The sequence below is a fragment of the Neofelis nebulosa genome, chromosome 3 (assembly GCF_028018385.1).
Source record: "Neofelis nebulosa isolate mNeoNeb1 chromosome 3, mNeoNeb1.pri, whole genome shotgun sequence".
In the NCBI taxonomy this organism is placed as follows: Eukaryota; Metazoa; Chordata; class Mammalia; order Carnivora; family Felidae; genus Neofelis; species Neofelis nebulosa.
The window spans coordinates 38,910,538-38,931,603 of record NC_080784.1 but is presented as its reverse complement, the minus strand read 5'-3'; the positions used below and the strand labels follow the sequence as shown (position 1 = coordinate 38,931,603).

At 43.9% G+C, this 21,066-nt stretch overlaps 1 protein-coding gene across 1 annotated transcript in view; it reads left to right on the top strand.

Annotated features, from left to right (window-relative positions):
* The first annotated feature begins 1,005 nt into the window (after window positions 1-1,005).
* The window catches only part of LOC131506642 (uncharacterized), a 171,926-nt gene continuing 151,865 nt past the window's right edge, over window positions 1,006-21,066 (top strand). Inside the window, exon 1 of the mRNA XM_058720421.1 lies at window positions 1,006-1,193. Within this exon, the coding sequence (XP_058576404.1) occupies window positions 1,111-1,193 (83 nt within the window). The 5' untranslated portion in view covers window positions 1,006-1,110. The remainder of the gene's footprint in view (window positions 1,194-21,066) is intronic.

Sequence of the window (21,066 nt, the reverse complement as noted above, 5' to 3'; positions counted from 1 at the left end):
GTGCTAATAGCTCAGAGCCTGGGGCCTGCTTCAGACTCTGTGTCTCCTTCTCTCTCTCTCTGCCCCTCCCCCACTTGTGCTCTGTCTCTCAAAAATAAATAAATGTGAAAAAATTATAAAAAATAAAAGAAACTGAATGCTTGCTGTTAGCAGCGGAGCAGCGTGGGAACTTTCTATCAATCCCTGGTTTTTCACTGAGTGAATGACAGGCTCATTGTGCCAAGTGGGAACCAAGAGATAATTAGACAAAGCACAAAGGAAGGGGCACCTGGGTGGCTCAGTTGGTTAAGTGGCTGACTCTTGATTACAGCTCAGGTCATGACCTCATTGTTGTGAAGTCTAGTCCTGCATCAGGCTTTGTGCTCACAGGTGGAGCCTGCTTCAGATCCTCTGTCTCCCTCTTTTTGCCCCTACCCCAGTCATGCTATCTCTTTGTATCTCACTCAGAAATGAGAAATGTTTACAAACAGGTTTCCAAAAAAAAGAATGAAAACCGGATGGAATGGGTGAAAGGGTGGGCCTATGCTGGCTGACTCCATCTTGTTCTGTGTCCTTCACCTTGACCACGCTTCCTCCCTTTGAGTAACCTCCCGCTCACCTGCCTAACATGACTCCCACCCTTCCCCAGCCAATAGGCTGAGACCACAGCCATTACCTCACCAACTGCCCCTAGGCCCCAATACAACCTTTGTCCTTTTGAAACTCACTCTCTCTCCCTGGTATCTTACCACGGCGTCGGTGCAGGTAGGGGATTGAGCTCAAGCTAGCTCGAATAAAGGCTCTTTTGCTTTTACATCGGACTTGGCTCCCTGGCGGTATTTGGGGATCACGAATTCTGGGCATAACATTTGGGGCCTCGTCCAGAATCCCCAAGACCCCCGAGGGACCCCCGACCCGGAGAGCCTGACTGGCCACGGTTAGTGTCTCTTCATTCCGTCTTTTCTGTGTGAGCTCATTTCTGAAATTCTGGTAGTGCCCGACGCGGTCTAAGTGGACACACTGGAAGACCATGGGCAGGGAGTTTCAGAAGATGTTCTGATCCTCCCTTTTGGAGGGACGTGGAATCCCCTCAAAGGTCTGAGACAAGGCGGGTCGCTCCTGCTGGTCGGCATGAGGCCATCGTCTAGCTTTTGGTTTTGGAGGGATGTGGAATCCCCTCATCGGTTTTGGAGGGACATGGAATCCCCTCAAAGGTCTAAGCTAGCTTTCAGTTTTGCTTCCATGGAATGGGAAGACTTTCTAGTGGCCCTCTGTTTGTCTGTTTTTGTGTTTCTCTGTTTTGTTCTGTGGACTTACTGGACGGACGTTATGGGACAAAATCAGACTACTCCTCTAAGTATTATGATTGATCACTTTAAGGATGTGAGGGGAAGAGCTAACAACCTCAGTGTGGAAGTCCGAAAGGGTCGGTGGCAGTTTTTTTGTTCTAGCGAGTGGCCAACTTTCAATGTCAGATGGCCACCAGAGGGGACCTTCGACCTCCCTACCATCCACCTAGTCAGGAGTATCATCTCTCGGCCTAAGATGGGCCATCTTGATCAGCTCCCTTACATTATCACTTGGCAGGACCTTGTAGAAGACCCACCCTCTTGGCTTAAGCCTTCCTAGCCCCGCTCCCTCCGGAGCCAAAACCCATTCTTGCTTTGCAGGGGAAAAAAAAGGAGAAAAGTCTTACCCAGCCTTCAGCACCCCTCTACACTATCCTACAAGGGGGGACTGAAGAAAAATTAATTTTTCCTCCACCGTATAACCCCTCTAGGATGCCGGAAGAACACCACCCTCCCCCTCCGGGGAAGGCAGACGCTGTTCTGAGAGTGGGAGGTGGAAACGCTCCAGTGGGAAGCCCACCCTTTACCAGACAAAGGGCTCAGAGGGAGCAATCCGCCTCCACCGCCAACTCCACTATTCTGCCCCTGTGAGCCACTGGACCCCCAGACATGGAGGGGAATCAGCCCCATCACTATTGGCCTTTCGCCACTAGTGACCTCTACAATTGGAAAGCTCAGAATCCTAAGTTTTCTGAGAAACTGGCAGGGCTTATTGATTTATTAGACTCTGTTCCTTTTTTTTAATTTTTTTTAACGTTTATTTATTTTTGAGACAGAGAGAGACAGAGCATGAATGGGGGAGGGTCAGAGAGAGAGGGAGACACAGAATGTGAAACAGGCTCCAGGCTCTGAGCAGTCAGCACAGAACCTGACACAGGGCTTGAACTCACGGACCGCGAGATTGTGACCTGAGCTGAAGTCGGACGCTTAACTGACTGAGCCACCCATGTGCCCCTAGACTCTGTTCTTTTTACCCATCAGCCCACGTGGGACGATTGCCAGCAGCTTTTGCAGGTCCTGTTCATGACCGAAGAAAGAGAAAGAATCCTCAATGGAGCCTGAAAACTAGTTCCGGGTGCAGACGGGAATCCCACCACCAACCAGGCTCAGATAGATGCCTCCTTCCCCTTAACTCGGCCCCAGTGGGATTTCAACATGGCAGAAGGTAAGGAGAGCCTCCGGGTCTACCGCCAGACTCTAATGGGGTGTCTCTGAATGGCTGCTAGAAAGCCAACCAATTTGGCCAAGGCAGGAAATGAAAAACAGGGAAAAGATGAATCTCTGGCTTCCTTTTTAGAACGGATCATGGAGGCATTCCGTACCTATACCCCCATGGATCCAGAGGCTCCGGAAAGCAAGGCAGCTGTTATCATGGCCTTTGTAAACCAATCGGCCATAGACATTAGGAGAAAATTACAGAAAATAGATAGACTAGGAGAAAAAAGTCTGCAGGACTTACTGGTGGTAGCCGAAAAGGTATATAATAACCGGGAGCCTCCTGAGGACTAGCAGGCTTGCACCATGGTGGCTGCCAGCAGTAAGCAGACTCGAGACCTGGCCAGAATACTACTAGCTACCACTGCTGACTTCCCCGAGGAATGAGACTGCCGTCTCTGGCAGCTGGCAGATGATGCAAGAAAAGGTAAAGGAACCACCAAGGGGGGCAAGCAGAGGCTGCAGAAGCATCAGTGCACATACTGCAAGGAGATAGGGCATTGGGCCTAAGATTTTCCGAAAAGGGCCGGCGGGAAGGGAAGCAAGACTGATCGAGTAAAAGTCCTAGAGCTAGATGAACTAAGTGATTAGGTGAGTCAAGGTTCGGACCCTCTCCCAAAACCCAGGGTAACTCTTAAAGTGGAGGGGACCCCTGTTGACTTCCTTGACACCGGAGCACAACATTCGGTCCTCCACACCCCACAAGGAAAACTAGCCAGCAAGAAGTCCTGGGTACAAGGGGCAACTGGTATGAGCCAGTATTCATGGACTACCCGAAGAACAGTAGATTTGGGGATGGGCCGGGTATCCCACTCCTTTATGGTAATACCAGAATGCCCCTACCCGCTGTTAGGACGGGACTTACTGACCAAGATTGGAGCTCAGATAACTTTCAGACAAGGGGGGCCTCAGGTCACCGATGGCAAGGGCTACCCCATCCAGGTCCTGACCATGAAACTGGAGGATGAATACTGCCGCCACCAGGAGACGCTCCCAAGAGAGGATAATATAGACAGATGGCTACAAGAATTCCCCTCCATTTGGGCAGAGACGGTGGGGGGGGTGGGGATAGGACTAGCTGCTCCGAGGACCCCGGTCCTGATAGAGCTCAAGCCAGGAGAGAGTCCTGTAAGGATCAAATAATACCCCATGTCTCAGGAGGCCCAGAAGGGGATCCAGCCACACATCTGGAGACTACGAAGCCTAGGGATACTAGCTCCTTGCCAGTCTCCCTGGAGCACCCCCCTACTGCCGGTCAAAAAGCCACACACAAATGACTACCGACCAGTACAAGACCTCCGGGAAGTAAATAAGAGGGTCACAGACATACACCCAACTGTTCCCAACCCATATACTCTCTTGAACTCCTTGGCACCCTCCAAGGTCTAGTATACTGTACTAGATTTAAAGGACCCCTTCTTCAGTCTGCCGCTGGCACCCCAGAGCCAACGCTTGTTCACCTTCGAGTGGCATGATCCGGAGGAGGGCTACAGTGGGCAACTCACCTGGACACGGCTACCTCAGGGATTCAAAAATTCGCCCACCATTATCGACGAGGCACTACGCGAGGACCTGGGTGAGTACAGAAGGGAGAATCCTGGCCTCACCCTTCTACAGTACATAGATGACATCCTGATTGCTGCCGACATGGCCAAAGACTGTGAGCGAGGGACCCAGGACCTGCTGGCTACCCTGGGGGCCTTAGGGTACCAGGCATCCACGAAGAAGTCTCAGATATGCAGGGAGAGGGTAAGTTACCTGGGATATATCCTGGAGGGCAGACAGCAGCAGTTATCAGATGCCAGAAAAGAAACTGTCCTAAAGATCCCTACTCCCACCTCCCGAAGAGAAGTAAGGGAATTAGTAGGATCAGTCGGCTACTGCCGCCTCTATGTTCCAGGTTTTGCTAAGATCGCCAGGCCCCTATATGAAGCTACCAAAGAGGGGAAAACATTTAAATGGGCTGAAAAAGAAGAAACTGCCTTTAATCAGTTAAAAAAGGCCCTCCTAAGTGCCCCAGCCCTGGGCCTACCAGACAGTACGAAGCCCTTCCACCTCTTTGTAGACGAACATAAGGGAATAGCAAAAGGGGTTCTAACCCAAGCCTTAGGCCCCTGGAACCAGCCAGTGGCTTACCTGTCCAAGAAACTAGACCCAGTGGCTGCCGGCTGGCCGCCATGCCTAAGAATTATTGCGGCGACAGCACTCCTAGTCAAGGATGCAGACAAACTGACCCTAGGACAGGAGATCTGGATCACGACCCCACACGCCATTGAAGGGGTCCTGAAACAGCCTCCTGATAGATGGATGAGCAACACACGTATGACTCATTACTAGAGCCTCCTACTCAACCCTCCATGAGTGCGGTTCCACCCCAGTGCAGCCCTCAATCCTGCAACCCTGCTGCCAGACCCTGACCTAGGTGCTCCACTACATGACTGTGCGGGAATCCTGGAACAAGTACATGGATTCCGGACAGACCTGACCAACCGGCCCCTCCCTGATGCCGAGGCTACTTGGTTCACTGATGGTAACAGCTTTGTGCGAGACGGACACAGGTATGCGGGTGCAGCGGTGGTCACCGAAACGGACACTGTATGGGCGGAGGCTCTACCCTCCGGAACGTCAGCCCAGCGAGCAGAGCTCATAGCCCTCACTAAGGCGCTCACGCTGGGACCTGGAAAACGGCTTCACATCTACACAGACAGCCGTTATGCATTTGCCACAGCTCATATTCATGGGGCAATTTATCAGGAGAGGGGGTTACTGACAGCAGAAGGACGGACTATAAAAAATAAGCAGGAGATACTTAATCTGCTTATGGCCTTATGGCTTCCTGCCAAGCTAGCCATTATCCACTGCCAAGGGCACCAAAAAGCTGATAACCCAGTAGCTAGAGGTAATCAAAAGTCTGACCAGGCAGACAAGGCAGTAGCCCTTACTTCAGTCCCCACCATGACCATACAACTACCGGACCCGGGAGACCCAGTTTTACCAGACCAGCCCAAATACTCCCAGGAGGAGTTACAGTGGATCAAGAAACTCCCCATGGCCTAGGAGATAAAGGGATGGTGGTATACACCTAACAAGGAGCTCGTGTTGCCAGACCAGCTCGGAGTCTCAATATTAGAGCACATGCATCGGTCTACTCACATGGGGGACCCGAAAATTAAAAGACTTAATCCGACATGCCATAATCAGGATTCACCAACAGGACACCAAAATAGAGCAAGTTGTGTCTGCCTGCAAGACCTGCCAACTCATCAACGCGAGAGCCACATCAAATAAAAAAGGAACCAGGCTCAGAGACACCAGACCGGGAGCCCAATGGGAAGTCAACTTCACTGAAGTCAAACCAGGAAAGTATGGTTATAAATATCTTTTAGTATTTACAGACACCTTCTCTGGCTGGGTGGAGGCACACCCAACCAAACATGAAACGGCTCAGACGGTGGCTAAGAAGCTACTGGAAGACATCTTACCCAGGTGTGGTTTTCCTGCCATGTTAGGATCAGACAATGGACCAGCTTTTATCTCCCAGGTAACGCAGGCAGTAGCCAAGGCGGTGGGCACAAACTGGAAATTACATTGTGCTTATAAGCCCCAGAGCTCAGGACAGGTAGAAAGAATGAATAGAACCCTAAAAGAGACCCTTACCAAATTAACCATGGAGACTGGTGGGGACTGGGTGACTCTCTTACCGTACGCCCTTTACTGGGTTAGAAACACTCCTTATACTCTGGGTTTTATTCCCTATGAGATCATGTTTGGCAGGCCACCCCCTGTTATTCTCAGCCTTCGAGCTGAATTTATTGCTGAGTTTAAAGATCAAGAACTTTTTCTTTCCTTGAGTGGGCTCCAGAGGGTGCACGAGGACATTTGGCCGCACCTCTGTGCCATCTACAAGGCTGGCCCGACCCCGACACCTCATCAGTACAGGCCGGGAGACTGGGTCTACGTCAAGAGGCACCACTGAGAGACCATTGAGCTGCACTGGAAGGGACCTTACATCGTGGTGCTGACAATCCCCACCACTCTCAAAGTAGACGGCATCACGACCTGGGTCCATCACACCCACGTTCGGCCAGCAGACACCTCCTCGATCCGGAAGGACTTCGTCACTCAATGGGGCGTCAGTCGGGACCAACACAACCCGCTCAAGCTCAAGCTACAGAGCATTCGACCCACCTAATATTGGTAACTCTGTTAACTCTGCTTGTCATTGCTCATGCTGCCGGGAGTCCCCACGCCCCCCAAAACATCACCTGGCAGATCATAGACACCAGCTCGGGGACAGTACTTAATCAGACCTCCCAGAGCCACCCCAGGGACACTTGCTTCCCAGAACTTTGCGTAAACCTCCAAACTCTGTTCCCCTTGTCACCATAAATGCAGCCGGTCCATGATTGGGTCCCTAAGCTACATGACAAGGGGGGAATGAAAGGGCGGGCCTACGCCGGCCAACTCCATCTTGTTCTGTGTCCTTCACCTTAACCATGCCTCCTCCCCTTGAGTAACCTCCCCCTCACCTGCCTAACAGGACTCCCACCCTTCCCCAGCCAATAGGCTGAGGCCACAGCCATTACCTCATCAACTGCCCCTAGGCCCCAATAAAACCTTTGTCCTTTTGAAACTCGCTCTCTCCCCGGTATCTCACCACTGCGTCGGTGCAAGTAGGGGATTGAGCTCGAGCTAGCTCAAATAAAGGCTCTTTTGCTTTTACATCAGACTCGGCTCCCTGGCAGTATTTGGGGATCACGAATTCTGGGCATAACATGGGAATGGACACATGGAGGGCCAAAGTTCTTCCTTTCCTATGAGAAAGGGATCAAGCAGAGAATAGAGTGACTAGTATAATCTATTTGAAGCTGGCTGTCTTCAGAATAAGAAGCATCTCTGCACTGGGGAAAGGGAAAAACACCACTGCTTTTATCTGGAAACCCAGTCCAGAGGAAACCTTCATCTGGAATTCAAATGAGAAATGGGAAACAACTGAAAAGATACTGTATGGCTCAGTATTTTTTTTTGTTGCAGAAGAAGGACTGGTTTCCTCCTATATCCTCTGGGTCTGCCTAGAGACAAACATCCCATGCAGGGCCCCTCAAGTGTGTTAGGTTTCCTGATGTATGCATGATTCTAAAATATACTTGGTGTGAGGCCCCATAGTACAAAGTATCCCAAGGTCCAGAGAACTTGACTCAAGCCCTCAGTTAAAATGAGCCTGAATTGGTCTTAAAATCTGGCCCCAAAAGCCTATGAGAGGAAACCTAGTTCGAATAAAAGACCAGAAGTGGACATGGATACACAGAGGCCCAAATTTCTTTGTTACAGAGAATAGGATAAAGCAAAGAATAAAGTGATTAGCATAATGTCAAGTGTAAGACACACCAATGGTTTGGGCCCAGGGAAATGTCCACTGACTATACCTGACGCACCTACTGCAAGAAATGTTATTCAGAAGGTTGGTAAGCGTGGAAAGGAATTCTTCTGGCCATTGCCTTTTCTCCCGCCCTTTCCATCAAGTATAGATGCAACATTCCTTCAGTGATTACAGGTCATTCTCCCTGCAGACCTTCAAGTGTTTGGAAACAAGCTCTGGTGCAGGAGTCTGCCTGGGCTCTTTCTGCACTGACCCATGTCTGGGAGTAAACTGCCCATCTGAGAGCCTTCTGCATTTCAGAATGAAGGCAGCTCAATGAGCCCGGTGAGAGACACAATCAGGGTAAACATCCCCATGCCACCTGCAGCCCGTGAAGCACCATACTTTCAGTCAAAGGAGAGCAATTTCCTCTTTGGGATGCCAGAAACTGATTTCTCTTACTGTAGGCAGTGACAGGAACTCTCCATTAATCCCTGAGTACTTTTGATGTGAGTGATGGCCCCGTTTCTCCTGAGTGTGACCCAAAACCTCCTTAGAAAATCTGTTAAGGGGGTGGGAACATATGGAGGGCCAGAGCTCTTTTTGGAGAGATATAGGCTATAACTAAGGATGCGGTGCCTAGCTTCATTTCCCCCTTCTGCAGAACTGAGGCTGGTTCCATCCCACTTCCCTGTTCCTGCCTACATGCAAACATTTTGTGTTATGCCTTATGGTTTCCACTGCCCTATGTCTTTTGTGGCCAACAGTAAGGCTGAAAGGCAACACCTATGGGTAGGCTTGTGTTGCCCAACTTTTCTCCACATTGGGAGGACATGGCCCAACTCCCCACCTGACAAGAGAGCACATGACACTTACATTCTGGCCCTGAGTCCCCACAGTGAATGCCTAGATAGAAAAAGTGCCAGGGGGATGGGAATAGAGACATCAATGGCTTAAGTGATTCCCTGCAAATGAGGACAGCATAATGCTGAGAGTGAAATGAGTAGCTAAACTCCTTTTATCCCCACAAGGGAGGCCAGCTCCCTCCCAGCTCCTCTGGACTTGGCCTATGGGCAGAAATTCTGTTCTGGGCACCTTGCAATGCCTTAGGCCTCCCTTTGTCAATAGAGTTAGGAAAAGCAAGTCTCAAGGGACCCCCCATGGCTCAACCTATCCCTGAGGAAGTTGAGCTCAACTAGATTGTGCAGTTAAAGGCGGAGATCTCTCTTGGACACTGGCGGTGATTGGCTCACAGGAAAGACCTAGTTTGGAAAAGGGAAAATATAGAAATGGATACATGGAGTGCCAAAGTTCTCTTTACCAATTGAGAGTGGAATAAATCTGAGAATGGAGTGACCAGCACACTCTTTTGGCAAGCTGGCTGTCTTGGGAATGAGAAACACCTCTTGGCTAGGGTGAAGGAATCCTCCCTTGGCTACCCTGGCAACCAGTTTTGCAATAATTCTTCCTTTGGGACTTCAGAAAGGGATGAGAAGCATCTGGCACTGAGTGGATTTCTTACCCTGACCTACAGGGGAGAGTACCCAGTGGTTTTGGTGTAATGGGTTTTGACACTTCTGGGTTTGGAATCAGGCTCTGTGGAAGTATCCCTTGAACAGTCAGTGACCTGGCCACTTCTGGAAACTAAATGCCCATCTGGGACCCATTTGCTTTTCCATATGAAGGTATCTCAAGCAGCCAGGGGAGGGAGGTAAGCTGGGTAACCATCAATGCCAAGCCCATAAGGTCAGTCACAGGGAGTTAATCATTATCTGGGCATACCAGAGACTGATTGCTCTAGGCTACCAGAGAAATGGATTGGGAGCTGGTCACCAAACCCTGGGAATTCGGGGTGTCAGGGAAAACCATACCACATTTCATTGTGACTCAAGACCTCCTTAGAAAAACAGCTAGGGGATCAGAATGGATACATGATGGGTCAAAGATCTTCATTTCAGCAGAGAATAGGATAAACCTGAGCAGAAACTGACACTCTCTGTTCCTCTTCTCCCCACAATTGACATAGCTTCCTCCCAATTCTCTGGCTTTGCCTATACACCAACATTTTGTCTGGCACCTTCAAGTACCCTATGTCTTTTTCTTGTCAAAATATTTCTAAAAGGAAAGTCCCAAGGGGCTTATGCCAAACCTATGCCAGAGTCAGGATGACTTGGCCAAGATCCCCAATTAAAATGAGGGGACATTGCTCTTAGGTCTGGCCTTGAATTCCCCACAGCAGGGACTTACTGAGAAAAAGAGCAAAGGGATGGGAATGGATACCCAGAAAACCAAAGATCTTCATTTCCGATGAGAATGGGATAATTCTGGGAGTAAAGAGAATAGCACAATCTCCTGCCAAGCTCGCTGTTTTCTGAAAGAACAAACAGACGTGGGCCAGGTAAATGGGAATCACCCATCTGCTTCATGAGGGAGCAGAAAGAAAGCTGAGGGCCAAACACAAGCTAGCATTCCCTGACCAGCCCCAGGTAGGATACGTGTGGCATTCCTCAGGCACTCCTGGCTGCCCAAGGGCAAAGGAAATGACAGAAAACAAATGGTTAAAGTAATAGAGCCTCCATCAATTGACAAGTATCTTACTAATTTATAAGAAAAAGGCAGGGTTCTAATCTCCAGAGACCTATGGACTCAGGTTCCTAGAGCTCCAAAATCACCCTGCCCTCCATAGTGATGTGAGATACAAAAGGCCAAAAGGAAATGGCATATAAAACTGAATTTCCTGAGGTGCCTGTGTGGCTGGGTCTTTTAAGCCTCAAACTTGAACTCAGCTCACCATCTCACAGTTTCTGTGTTCCAGGAGCATAGGGGCTCTCTGCTGACAGCTCAGAGTCTGGAGCCTGCTTCAGATTCTGTGTCTCCCTCTCTCTCTGCCCCTCTCTGGGACGAAAATTCTCTCTTCTCTCTCTCTCTCCCTCCCCTCTCTCTCAAAAAATAAACAAATATTTTTAAAAACTTAAAACTTATTTTCCTTCTCCCCTGCCACCCATTCACAAATACTTGAGGCTGGCAGAATCAAAAGTTTCTTCAGGGACTCCCTTCTTTCTTAATGTTAATGTTTTGCTAGAGGGAAAAACCACTTACCTTGACAATAGCTATGCCTCCAGTAATCTGTGAGTTGTTAGCATATGAAAGTCTCCTTGTAAACTTGGCATTTGACTTTACCTTGCCAAAGCCCTTGGTATATAAACAGGCTTTCTTCACATTAATAATAATATTAATATTAACAACTACAACAACAACAACAAATCAGATGAAACACTCTGAGGGCCAAAGTTGTTCACCTTTGGTGAAAATGGGATGAAGCTGTGACTAATGACATGTGCACCATTTCCAAAGCAAGCTTGCTGTCCTGAGAATAAGAAGGAAACACCTGGGGTCTTGGGATGAAAGGAAGCACCAGTCACAAGAACACTGCATCCTGACCTAGCTAGGGCAGGAAGGCTTCTGGCTCTTGCCTTACTCTTCCATTCCCTGGGTAGAGGCACTGGTGATCATTCTGCATGTTGGCTTCTTTGTGCTTGCTGGCGGCCATGTCTGTGGAATTGGGCTCTGGTCCCAGACTCCTTGAATGGACTCTCTGCCCTGACCATGTGGGGAAGAACAGTGGTCCTGCTCAAACGTTGATCTTCTCAGAAGGCAGGAACATCACAGGGGCCAGTGGGATCAGGGTAACCAACCCCCTCAAGCCCACAGAAGCCTGCCCAGCACAGAGGTCTCAGTAAAGGAGGGCAATATGTCCTTAGTAATTGCCATGTGTTAGCTGGCTATAAAGGCTGGGCACTCTCTGAGTCAAAGCCACATGGTTCCTGACTCTGACCTCTGATCTCTCTGAGAAGAGAAGAATAGAGGGGGTGTGAAGAAGGAGGGAGGGGAGTAGAGAGACAAAGAGAGAGATGGAAGAAACACAGGCAAAGTAAGAAGTGACAGAATTTGTGTCATGAAATCTTTCTCCTATAACTCCGGCTGTGTTACATTGGTTAGAAACCAGTCATTAACAGCTGAGTGGTTTCACAAGGAGTCAGTTTCCTGCCTGGACATGGATCACTGGCTGTGTCCCCTGCGGAAGTCTAGGAGAGCAGGCTCACCCCAGAACTGAGAGTGGTGGCTATATTTAGAAATGGCTGTAAGTGATGAACGCCCAGCCTCACTCATCATTAGAAAAGTGAACATAGGACAATACATTTGGTGTAATTTCTCATCCACCAAACCGCAAAAATATTTCACCAGACTCATGAATCTAGACCCCTTGTTGGGCACTAGAGATAAGGGCACTCATGTTTCAGTAGTGAGAAGGGCCTCAGTTCTTTTACTGGAGAGAGATTGTTGCCATGATTTTAGCTTCCATCACCTTGATTCTGTGTGGAGGGATCTGCTTTTAGAAACCAAAGACAGTGATTAGAGATTTGCACAAAGAATTTATGTAGCCATGTGTTGTCTCTGCTTTGACTCTGGGAGCCCTGCATGAGACACCTCTTCAGACAGAGAGTATCCATTTCCTCTGGCAGCAGGACCATAATACAGCCATTTAAAATGATGGTGTCAGACAGAATGCCTCACACTGTTGTCAAAACCCTTTAATGGACCATGACCAAGTGAGTGGGCTAAAACTTTTTTTCTTTTTTAATTTAAATGTTAGTTAGTTAAATGTTGGCTGGTTTCAGAAGTAGAATTCAATAATTCATCACTTACATATAACATCCAGTGCTCATCACATGTGCCCTCCTTAATACCCATCACTCATCTAGCCCATCTTTCACCCACTTCCCTACATCAACCCTCAGTTTGTTCTCTATTGTTAAGTGTCTCCCTTTCTTCTCTTCCACACCGTCCCTTATGTTAAATTCCACATGTGAAATTGTATGATACTTGTCTTTCTCAGACGGACTCATTTTGCTTGGCATAAAACATTCTAGTTATATCCACATAGTTGCAAATGGCAAGACTCCATACTTTTTGATGGCTGTGTTATAGTCTCATGAAGATAAAAGGCTTTGGCACAGTGAAGGAAACATTCAACAAAACTCAAAGCAGCCTACAGAATTGTGGAACATATTTGCAAGTGACATATCTGATAAAGGTTTAGGATCCAAAATCTAGAAACGACTTAGCAAACTCAAGACGAAAGAAACAAACAGCCCAATTATGAAATGGGCAGAAGACATGAATAGACACCTTTCCAAAAAAGACTTCCAGATGGTCAACAGACACATGGAAAGATGGTCAACATCATTCATCATTAGGGAATGCAAAGAAAAACCATGATGTGATATCATCTTACACCTGTTAGAATTAACAACACAAGAAACAACAGTTGGTGAGGATACAGAGAAAGGGAAACACTATTGCACTTCTGGTCAGAATGCAAGCTGGCACAGCTACACTGTTATGATTTTTTAAGGAAAATGTTGGAGAACACTCCTCCTTCTATGGTTACTTGTTATTGTCAATTATGTATAAGTTTAGGGCACTGACATCAGGTGAAATTTATTCCCTACGATGAGTATAGTAAAAATAAATTAAAAAAAATAAATGGATATATAAAGATATGGAGTAGGGCTTACCAAGTTAAAATGAAAAAACAAAAGAAAACGAAACAAAAAAAATGTTTACCCAATCAAATAACCAAATTCACATTGTGATTCCACTCTGAAAATAATGCTCATATGTAGAAAAATAGTATAGGCTTTGATTGTCTTTGAATGCCAGGATTTTTATTTTCTTCATTATTCTTATTTTGTCTTTCCAGATAACACAGAAAGTTACTGGCAAATGTAACCTTGTTTGGTTAAGGTGCTTCATAGTCAAGAAGGGAAAGTCAATAAGGAAAATGATACAATCAAGGTTTCCAAAGAGAATGATTTGATTGTCACAGGATTAGAGAAGCTCTTGGAAAAATTAAAGAGGCCTAGAAGATTTCTGCCAAAATGCTATGATTTGGTGAGACAAATTGCCAGACAGATACTGGGTCCACTCCAGTTTAATTCTTTGTCATAGGAATAAGTATACAGGTGAGATTGCCATACACCTTTTGTTCAATATAAAAATACACTTTTCCAAAAACTCTAATAAACTCCTATTACAAGATCCATGTGCCACGTTTTCCTTTTGGAGGAAGTTTCCTTTGAAGTACACATCTCTATTTTAAATAACCTGTTCCTGCTGTCCACCATCCCTGCTAACCTCATGGACCACCCCTTTCACTTCTGTCTTCCTATTGGAAGTCATCTCCACATAGCACAGGTCACGTTTTGTCATGGTCACTAATAAAGATAGAGTGCTTGGAACAGAGCAAGGATATGGTTAAAGGTGATGGTTAAATGAATTCAAACAAAATGAATCTGTATTTGAGGTGGGTTAAGAGTGTCACAAGTACAGGCCCAGGATGGCGTGCACAGAGTATTTCCCACTGAGCTTCCATTGCTAAGTCTCCTTTATCTGTAAAATATTATCATCCTGAATTTTCTTCAATGCCTGCACAATTACTGCTAAATATTTCTGCATGCAAGGTAACAGGAGGAGGCCACATGAGGAGGATTCTCTGTGCTCTAGAGGACACTGTAACTTCCTCCAAGGTAGCTCTTAACCCACTGCAAGAGTGCCATAAGTCAGTTCTCATGTAATTCATCTAGTAAATTATTGGATAGGTCCTCATTTAATCGTCTTTCTTTTTCACAGTTTCTTTTCTTTTCTTTTTTTTTTGTTTAATTCCAGTTAGTTAATATGCAGAGTTATATTACTTTCTTTTTTTTTTTTTTTTTTTTAAATTTTTTTTTTTTTCAACGTTTTTTATTTATTTTTGGGACAGAGAGAGACAGAGCATGAACGGGGAAGGGGCAGAGAGAGAGGGAGACACAGAATCGGAAACAGGCTCCAGGCTCCGAGCCATCAACCCAGAGCCTGACGCGGGGCTCGAACTCACGGACCGCGAGATCGTGACCTGGTTGAAGTCGGACGCTTAACCGACTGCGCCACCCAGGCGCCCCGAGTTATATTACTTTCAATTCCATATATCACCCTGTGCTCATTATATTACTTTCAATTCCATGTATTACAATTCCATATATCACCCTGTGCTCATTATGACAAGTACATATCTTAATCCCCATCACCAACCACCAACCCCCCCATCAACCTCCTCTCTGATACTATCAGATTGTTCTCTGTTATTAAGAGTATGTTTCTTGATTGTCTATTGTCTCTTATTTTTTTCCCTTTGCTTGTTTGTTTCTTTAATTCCATATGATTAAAATTGTCATATGGTATTTGTCTTTTTCTGTCTGACTTATTTCACTAGCATCGTACTCTCTATCTCCATCCATGTCCTTGCAAATGGAAAGTTTTAATTCCTCCATATATATATGTATATACATATATATATATATATGTATATATATATATATATATGACATCTTCATCTATTCATTGATTGATGGATACTTGGGTTGCTTCCATATCTTGGCTACTGCAAATAATGCTTTTATAAACATACCAGTGTCATGTATCCTTTTGAATCAACGTTCTTTTATTCCTTGGGTAAATACCCAGTAGTGCTACTGCTGGACCACAAGGTAGCTGGATTTTTAACTCTTAAAGGAACTTCTATATTGTTTTCCACAGTGGCCCCACCATTTTGCATTCCCAAGAACAGTTCCTTTTTCTCCACATTCTTGCCAAGACCTATTGCTTCTTGTGTTGTTGATATTTGCCATTCTGACAGTTGTTAGGTAGTATCTCATTGTGGTTTTGATTTGCATTTCCCAGAAGATAAGTGATGCTAAACATTTTTCACCTGCCTGTTGGCCATCTGCATATCTTCTTTGGACAAAAGTCTGTTCATGTCTTCTGCCCAGGTTTTAATCAGATTATTTGCTTTGGGGGCCTTATTTTATATCAGTTCTTTATATATTTTGGATATTAGCCATTTATTAGATATGTCATTTGCAAATATCTTCTCCCATTTCAGAACTTGGTTTTTAGTGTTGTTGATTGTTTCCTTCCATGAGCAGAAGCTTTTTATGCGATATAGTCCAAGAGTTTATTTTTGTTTTTAGTTTCTCTTGCTTCAAGAGACATATTTTGAAACAAGTTGTTGTGGCTGATGTCAAAGTTACTATCTGTGTTCTGTTCTAGGATTTTTATGATTTCAGGTCTCACTTTTGGGTCTTTCATCCATTTTTATGAATCCATTTATTTATGTGTATAGTGTCAGGAAGTGGTTCTCTTTCATTCTTTTGCTTGATGCTATTCTATTGTCCCAACATTATTTTTTGAAGAGACTCTTTTCCATCAGATGTTCTTTCCTGCTTAGATTAATTGAACATATATTTGTATGTGTGCATCTCTGTGTTTTCTATTCTGTTCTTTTAAAACTTATTTAATTAAATTGATATTGATTAACAAACAGTGTAGTATTGGTTTCAGGAGGAGAACCCAGTGATCCATCACTTACATATAACACACAGTGCTCATCTAAACAAATGTGCTCCTTAATGCCCATCACCCATTTCGCCCATTCCACCACCCAACACCCTTCCAGCAACCCTCAGTTTTTTCTCTGTATTTAAGTCTCTTAAAAATTTTTTTTAAAAATGTTTCTTTACTTTTTGACAGAGAGAGAGAGAATGAGAATAGGGGAGGGGCAGATAGAGAGGGGAACACACAATCTGAAGCAGGCTTCAGGCTCTGAGCTATCAGCACAGATCTTGATGCAGGTCTTGAACTCACAGAACATGAGATCATGACCTGAGCTGAATTTGGACACTTAACCAACTAAGCTACCCAATTGCCCCTGCGTTTAAGAGGTTTTTATGGCTCTGTGTTTTTATCTTATGTTTTCCTTCCCTTCTCCTATGTCCATCTGTTGTGTTTCTTAACACATGAGTGAAATCATATGATATTTGTCTTTCTCTGGCTTACTTATTTAACTTAGCATAATACACTCTGGTTCCATCCATGGTGTTGCAAATGGCAAGATTTCATTTTTTTTTTCATCATTGAGTAGTATTCTATTGTACATACACACCACATCTTCTTTATCCATTTATCAGTTGATGAACATTTGAGCTCTTTCCATATTTTGGCTATTGTTGATAGCACTGCTATAAACATTGGGGTGCATTTGGCTATGGAATCATCATTTTTGTATCCTTTGGATAAATTAGTAGTTCAATTGCTGGGTCATAGGGTATTTGTATTTTTAATTTTTTGATGAACCTCCATACAGTTTTTCAGGGTGGCTGCACCAGTTTGCATTCCCACCAACTGTGCAAAGGAGTTCCCCTTTCTTTTCATCCTTGCCAACATCTTTTGTCTTCTGAGTTGTTAATTTTAGACACTCTGACAAGTAGGTGAAAGGTGATATCTCATTGTGGTTTAGATTTGTATTTCCCTGATGATAAGAGATGTTGAGCATCTTTTCATGTGTCTGTTAGCCACCTGGATGTCTTTTTTGGAAAATGTATATTCATGTCTTCTACCTATTTCTTCACTGGATTATTTGTTTTTTGGATGTTGAGTTTGATAAGTTCTTTATAGATTTTAGATACTAACCCTTTATCTGATATGCCATTTCCAAATATCTTCTCCCATTTTGTCAGTTGCCTTTTAGTTTTGTTGATTGTTTCCTTTGCTGTGCAGAAGTATTTTATCTTAATAAGGTCTCAATACTTCATTTTTGCTTTTATTTCCCTTGCCTCCAGAGACACATCTAGTAAGAAGTTGCTGCAGCCAAGGTCAAGAAGGTTGCTGCCTGTTTTCTTCAGTAGGATGTTGATGGTTTACTGTCTCACATTTAAGTCTTTCATTCATTTTGAATTTTTTTTGTGTGTGGTATAAGAAAGTGGTCCAGTTTCATTCTTCTGTGTGCTGCTATCTAGTGTTCCCAGCATCATTTGCTGTAGACTGTCTTTTTTTTTCCATTGGATACTCTTTCTTTCTCTGTCAAAGATTAGTTGGCCACATATTTGTGGCTCCATTTCTGGGTTCCTTATGTTGCGTTGATCTATGTGTCTGCTATTGTGCCAGTACCATACTGTATTGATGGTTACAGTTTTGTAATACAGCTTGAGGACAAGAATTGTAATGCCTCAGGCTTTGGTTTTCTTTTTCAATATTACTTTGGATATTTGGGGCCTTTTCTGGTTCCATACAAATTTTAGAATTGTTCTAGCTTTGTGAAGAATGCTTTTGTTATTTTAATGGGGATTGTATTGAATGTGTAGATTGCTTTGGATAGTATAGGCTTTTTCACAATATTTGTTCTTCCAATCCATGAGCGTGGAATGTCTTTCCATTTTTTTGTGTCTCCTTCAATTTTTTTCATAAGGCTTTCTATAGTTTTCAGCAAGCAGTTCTTTTACCACTTTGGTTAGATTTATTCCTAGCTATCTTATGGTTTTTGGTGCAAATGTAAATAGGATCTATTCTTTGATTTCTCTTTTTGCTGCTTCATTATAGGTGTATATAAATGCAACCAATTTCTGTGCATTGATTTTATATCCCATAACTTTGTTGAATTCACATATCAGCTCTAGCAGTTATTTGGTAGAGTCTTTTGGGTTTTCCATGTACAGTATCATGTCATCTGTGAAGAATGAAGGTTTGACTTTTACTTGGTGATTTGGATATTTTTTATTTCTTTTTTTGTCTGATTGCTGAGGCTAGGAATTCCAGTGTTATGTTGAACAACAGTGGTGAGAGTGGGCATCCCTGTCACATACCTGACATTATGGGGAAAGCTCTCAGTTTTTCCCAATTGAGGATGATATTAGCTGTTGGCCTTTAATATATGACTTTTACGATGTTGAGGTATTTTCCTTATATACCAATTTTCTTAAGGGTTTTTATCAGGAAATGATGCTGTATTTTTGTCAAATTATTTTCCGCATCTATTGAAAGGATATATGGACCTTATCCTTTCTTTTATTAATGTGGTGTATCACATTGCTTGATTTGTGAATACTGAACTAGCCCTGCAGCCCAGGAATAAATTTAATTTGATCATTGTAAATAATTATTTGGACAATGTGTTTCATATTTGTCATTCTTTTTTAAAGAATATTTTTAAGTGTTGCATGATTACCAGCAGGTGACACTATTTTCTATTTCTTAGTGTGGGTTTTTTTTCTTCCTAAATCTTGTCTTCTGAACTCTTTCTTCACTTGTTTGTTTACATTAAATTGTATATTTTTTTCTCACAAGATATGAAAAACTCATACTGATTTGCTTTGAGAACATGGGCTGTTTTTAAACATTGATTGATTGATTGATTAATTTATATTTTAGAGAAAGAGCCTGCATAAGCAGGGGAGAGGTGCAGATGGAGAGAAAGAGAATCTTAAGCAGGCTCCATGCTCAGCATGGATCCCGATGCGGGGGTGGTTCCCACAGTCTTGGGATCATGACCTCAGCCAAAATCTGATGTTCAACTGACTAAGCCATCCTGGCACCCTGAAAATTGACTGTTTCTATATATTTTAGGCAACTACAAACATTTCTTCAGTGATTACACTAGACTGAAATTATCATATTATATAATACAGTAAATTTATCTTGATTTTTTTGTACAGCAGATATGAATTCCCTAACTTCTATTTTTCATAAATATCTGCATTCAAAGAAAGCTAGCAGTTTTCACAAAGCCAGCTCATGTATTTATCTACTTAACCTGACAGTTCCTTAAAAAGTATCAAATTTTGGGGGTGCCTGGGTGACTCAGTTGGTTAAGCATCCAACTTCAGCTCAGGTCATGATCTCATGGTTCGTGGGTTGAAGCCCCACATAGGGGGGCTCTGTGCTGACAGCTCAGAGCCTGGAACCTGCTTCACATTCTGTGTCTCCCTCTCTCTCTGCCCCTTCCTCCTCACATTTTGTCTTTCTCTCACTCTCAAAAAATGAATAAACATTTAAAAAATTATCAAATTTTGAAAGTACCACTGTGATTGGTTATGGTGATATGATTTGGAATCTAAACCTATACTAATTGCAAAAGGGTAAGATTAGATATTGAATTGATTTTACTTAAGTCCACCTCCACTAGGTCTACATGACATTAGAAATGAAATCTTAAAGCAACAGAAAGATTAATTTATTGAGCAGTAGTTCCTGAATGCTACTCATGTATCAATGTCTTACTCACCTGTCAATGACTTATCAATGTTTTGTCCTATTTGGCACATAAAACTTGCTCACTCTTTCACCCTGTTCTCTTCTCATACTTTCTTTCCAGTTTGGCATTCATCTCTCCTCCTCTCACCCTGTCAACCTGTCTATTCATCCACTACCTGACAGCTTGTTCATATTCCTTCCTTTGCACCCAGTTACATCACTCTATCTTACGCACTCTTTCCTGTCTTTTATCAACATTTTTTTTTTCTGGGACTTTTTTAATGTTTTTCTTTGTTTGTTTTATTCTTGTCCATTTTTTCTGTCCATTGGTAATAATATTGGTTGGTCTTTCTCTATGGGTTAAGGTTAGGGCTAGGCTTAGTTTTCTTTTCTTTTGCTATCTTTCTAAACAAATTGTGCACTCTCTCTTTTATCATGAATTCAGTAACAACATCTCTCTTCCCCCATTTAGAGAAATAACATTTGTAGAGTACTGTGAAAATAGTTAAGTGCTATACAAATGAAAGTAGGGGTGCTTGAATGGCTTAGTTGGTTAAGCGTCTGACTCTTTGTTTCAGCTCAGGTCATGATCTATGGTTCCATGAGTTCAAACCTCACATCCTGTCAGTGCAGAGCATGCTTGGGATTCTCTTTCTCCCTCTCTCTCTGTCTCTCTTCTCTCAAGAAAGAAAGAAAGAAAGAAAGAAAGAAAGAAAGAAAGAAAATCACCACTGTATAAACAAATGGGCAAACAAAAAACTGAAACTTTTTTTTCTGATACTAAATGACTTGGTATTGGTCAGTGATGGAGCTACTTTTGCCTCAGTTTTAAAATGAAAAATGTAGTGGATGAGACACAGGGTGAAATGAAACAGCTGTGATTAAAATTACAAAGAACAGAGAAATATGGAACAAAATCACACTACTGTCTCAGTTCTTCACAAATGAGTAATCTTAAACAAGCCTCTTTACTCTAAGTTTCTCAGGACTCAGTTCCTTTATCTGTAAAAAATAGTTAGATAATATGCATGCCTGAAGCCA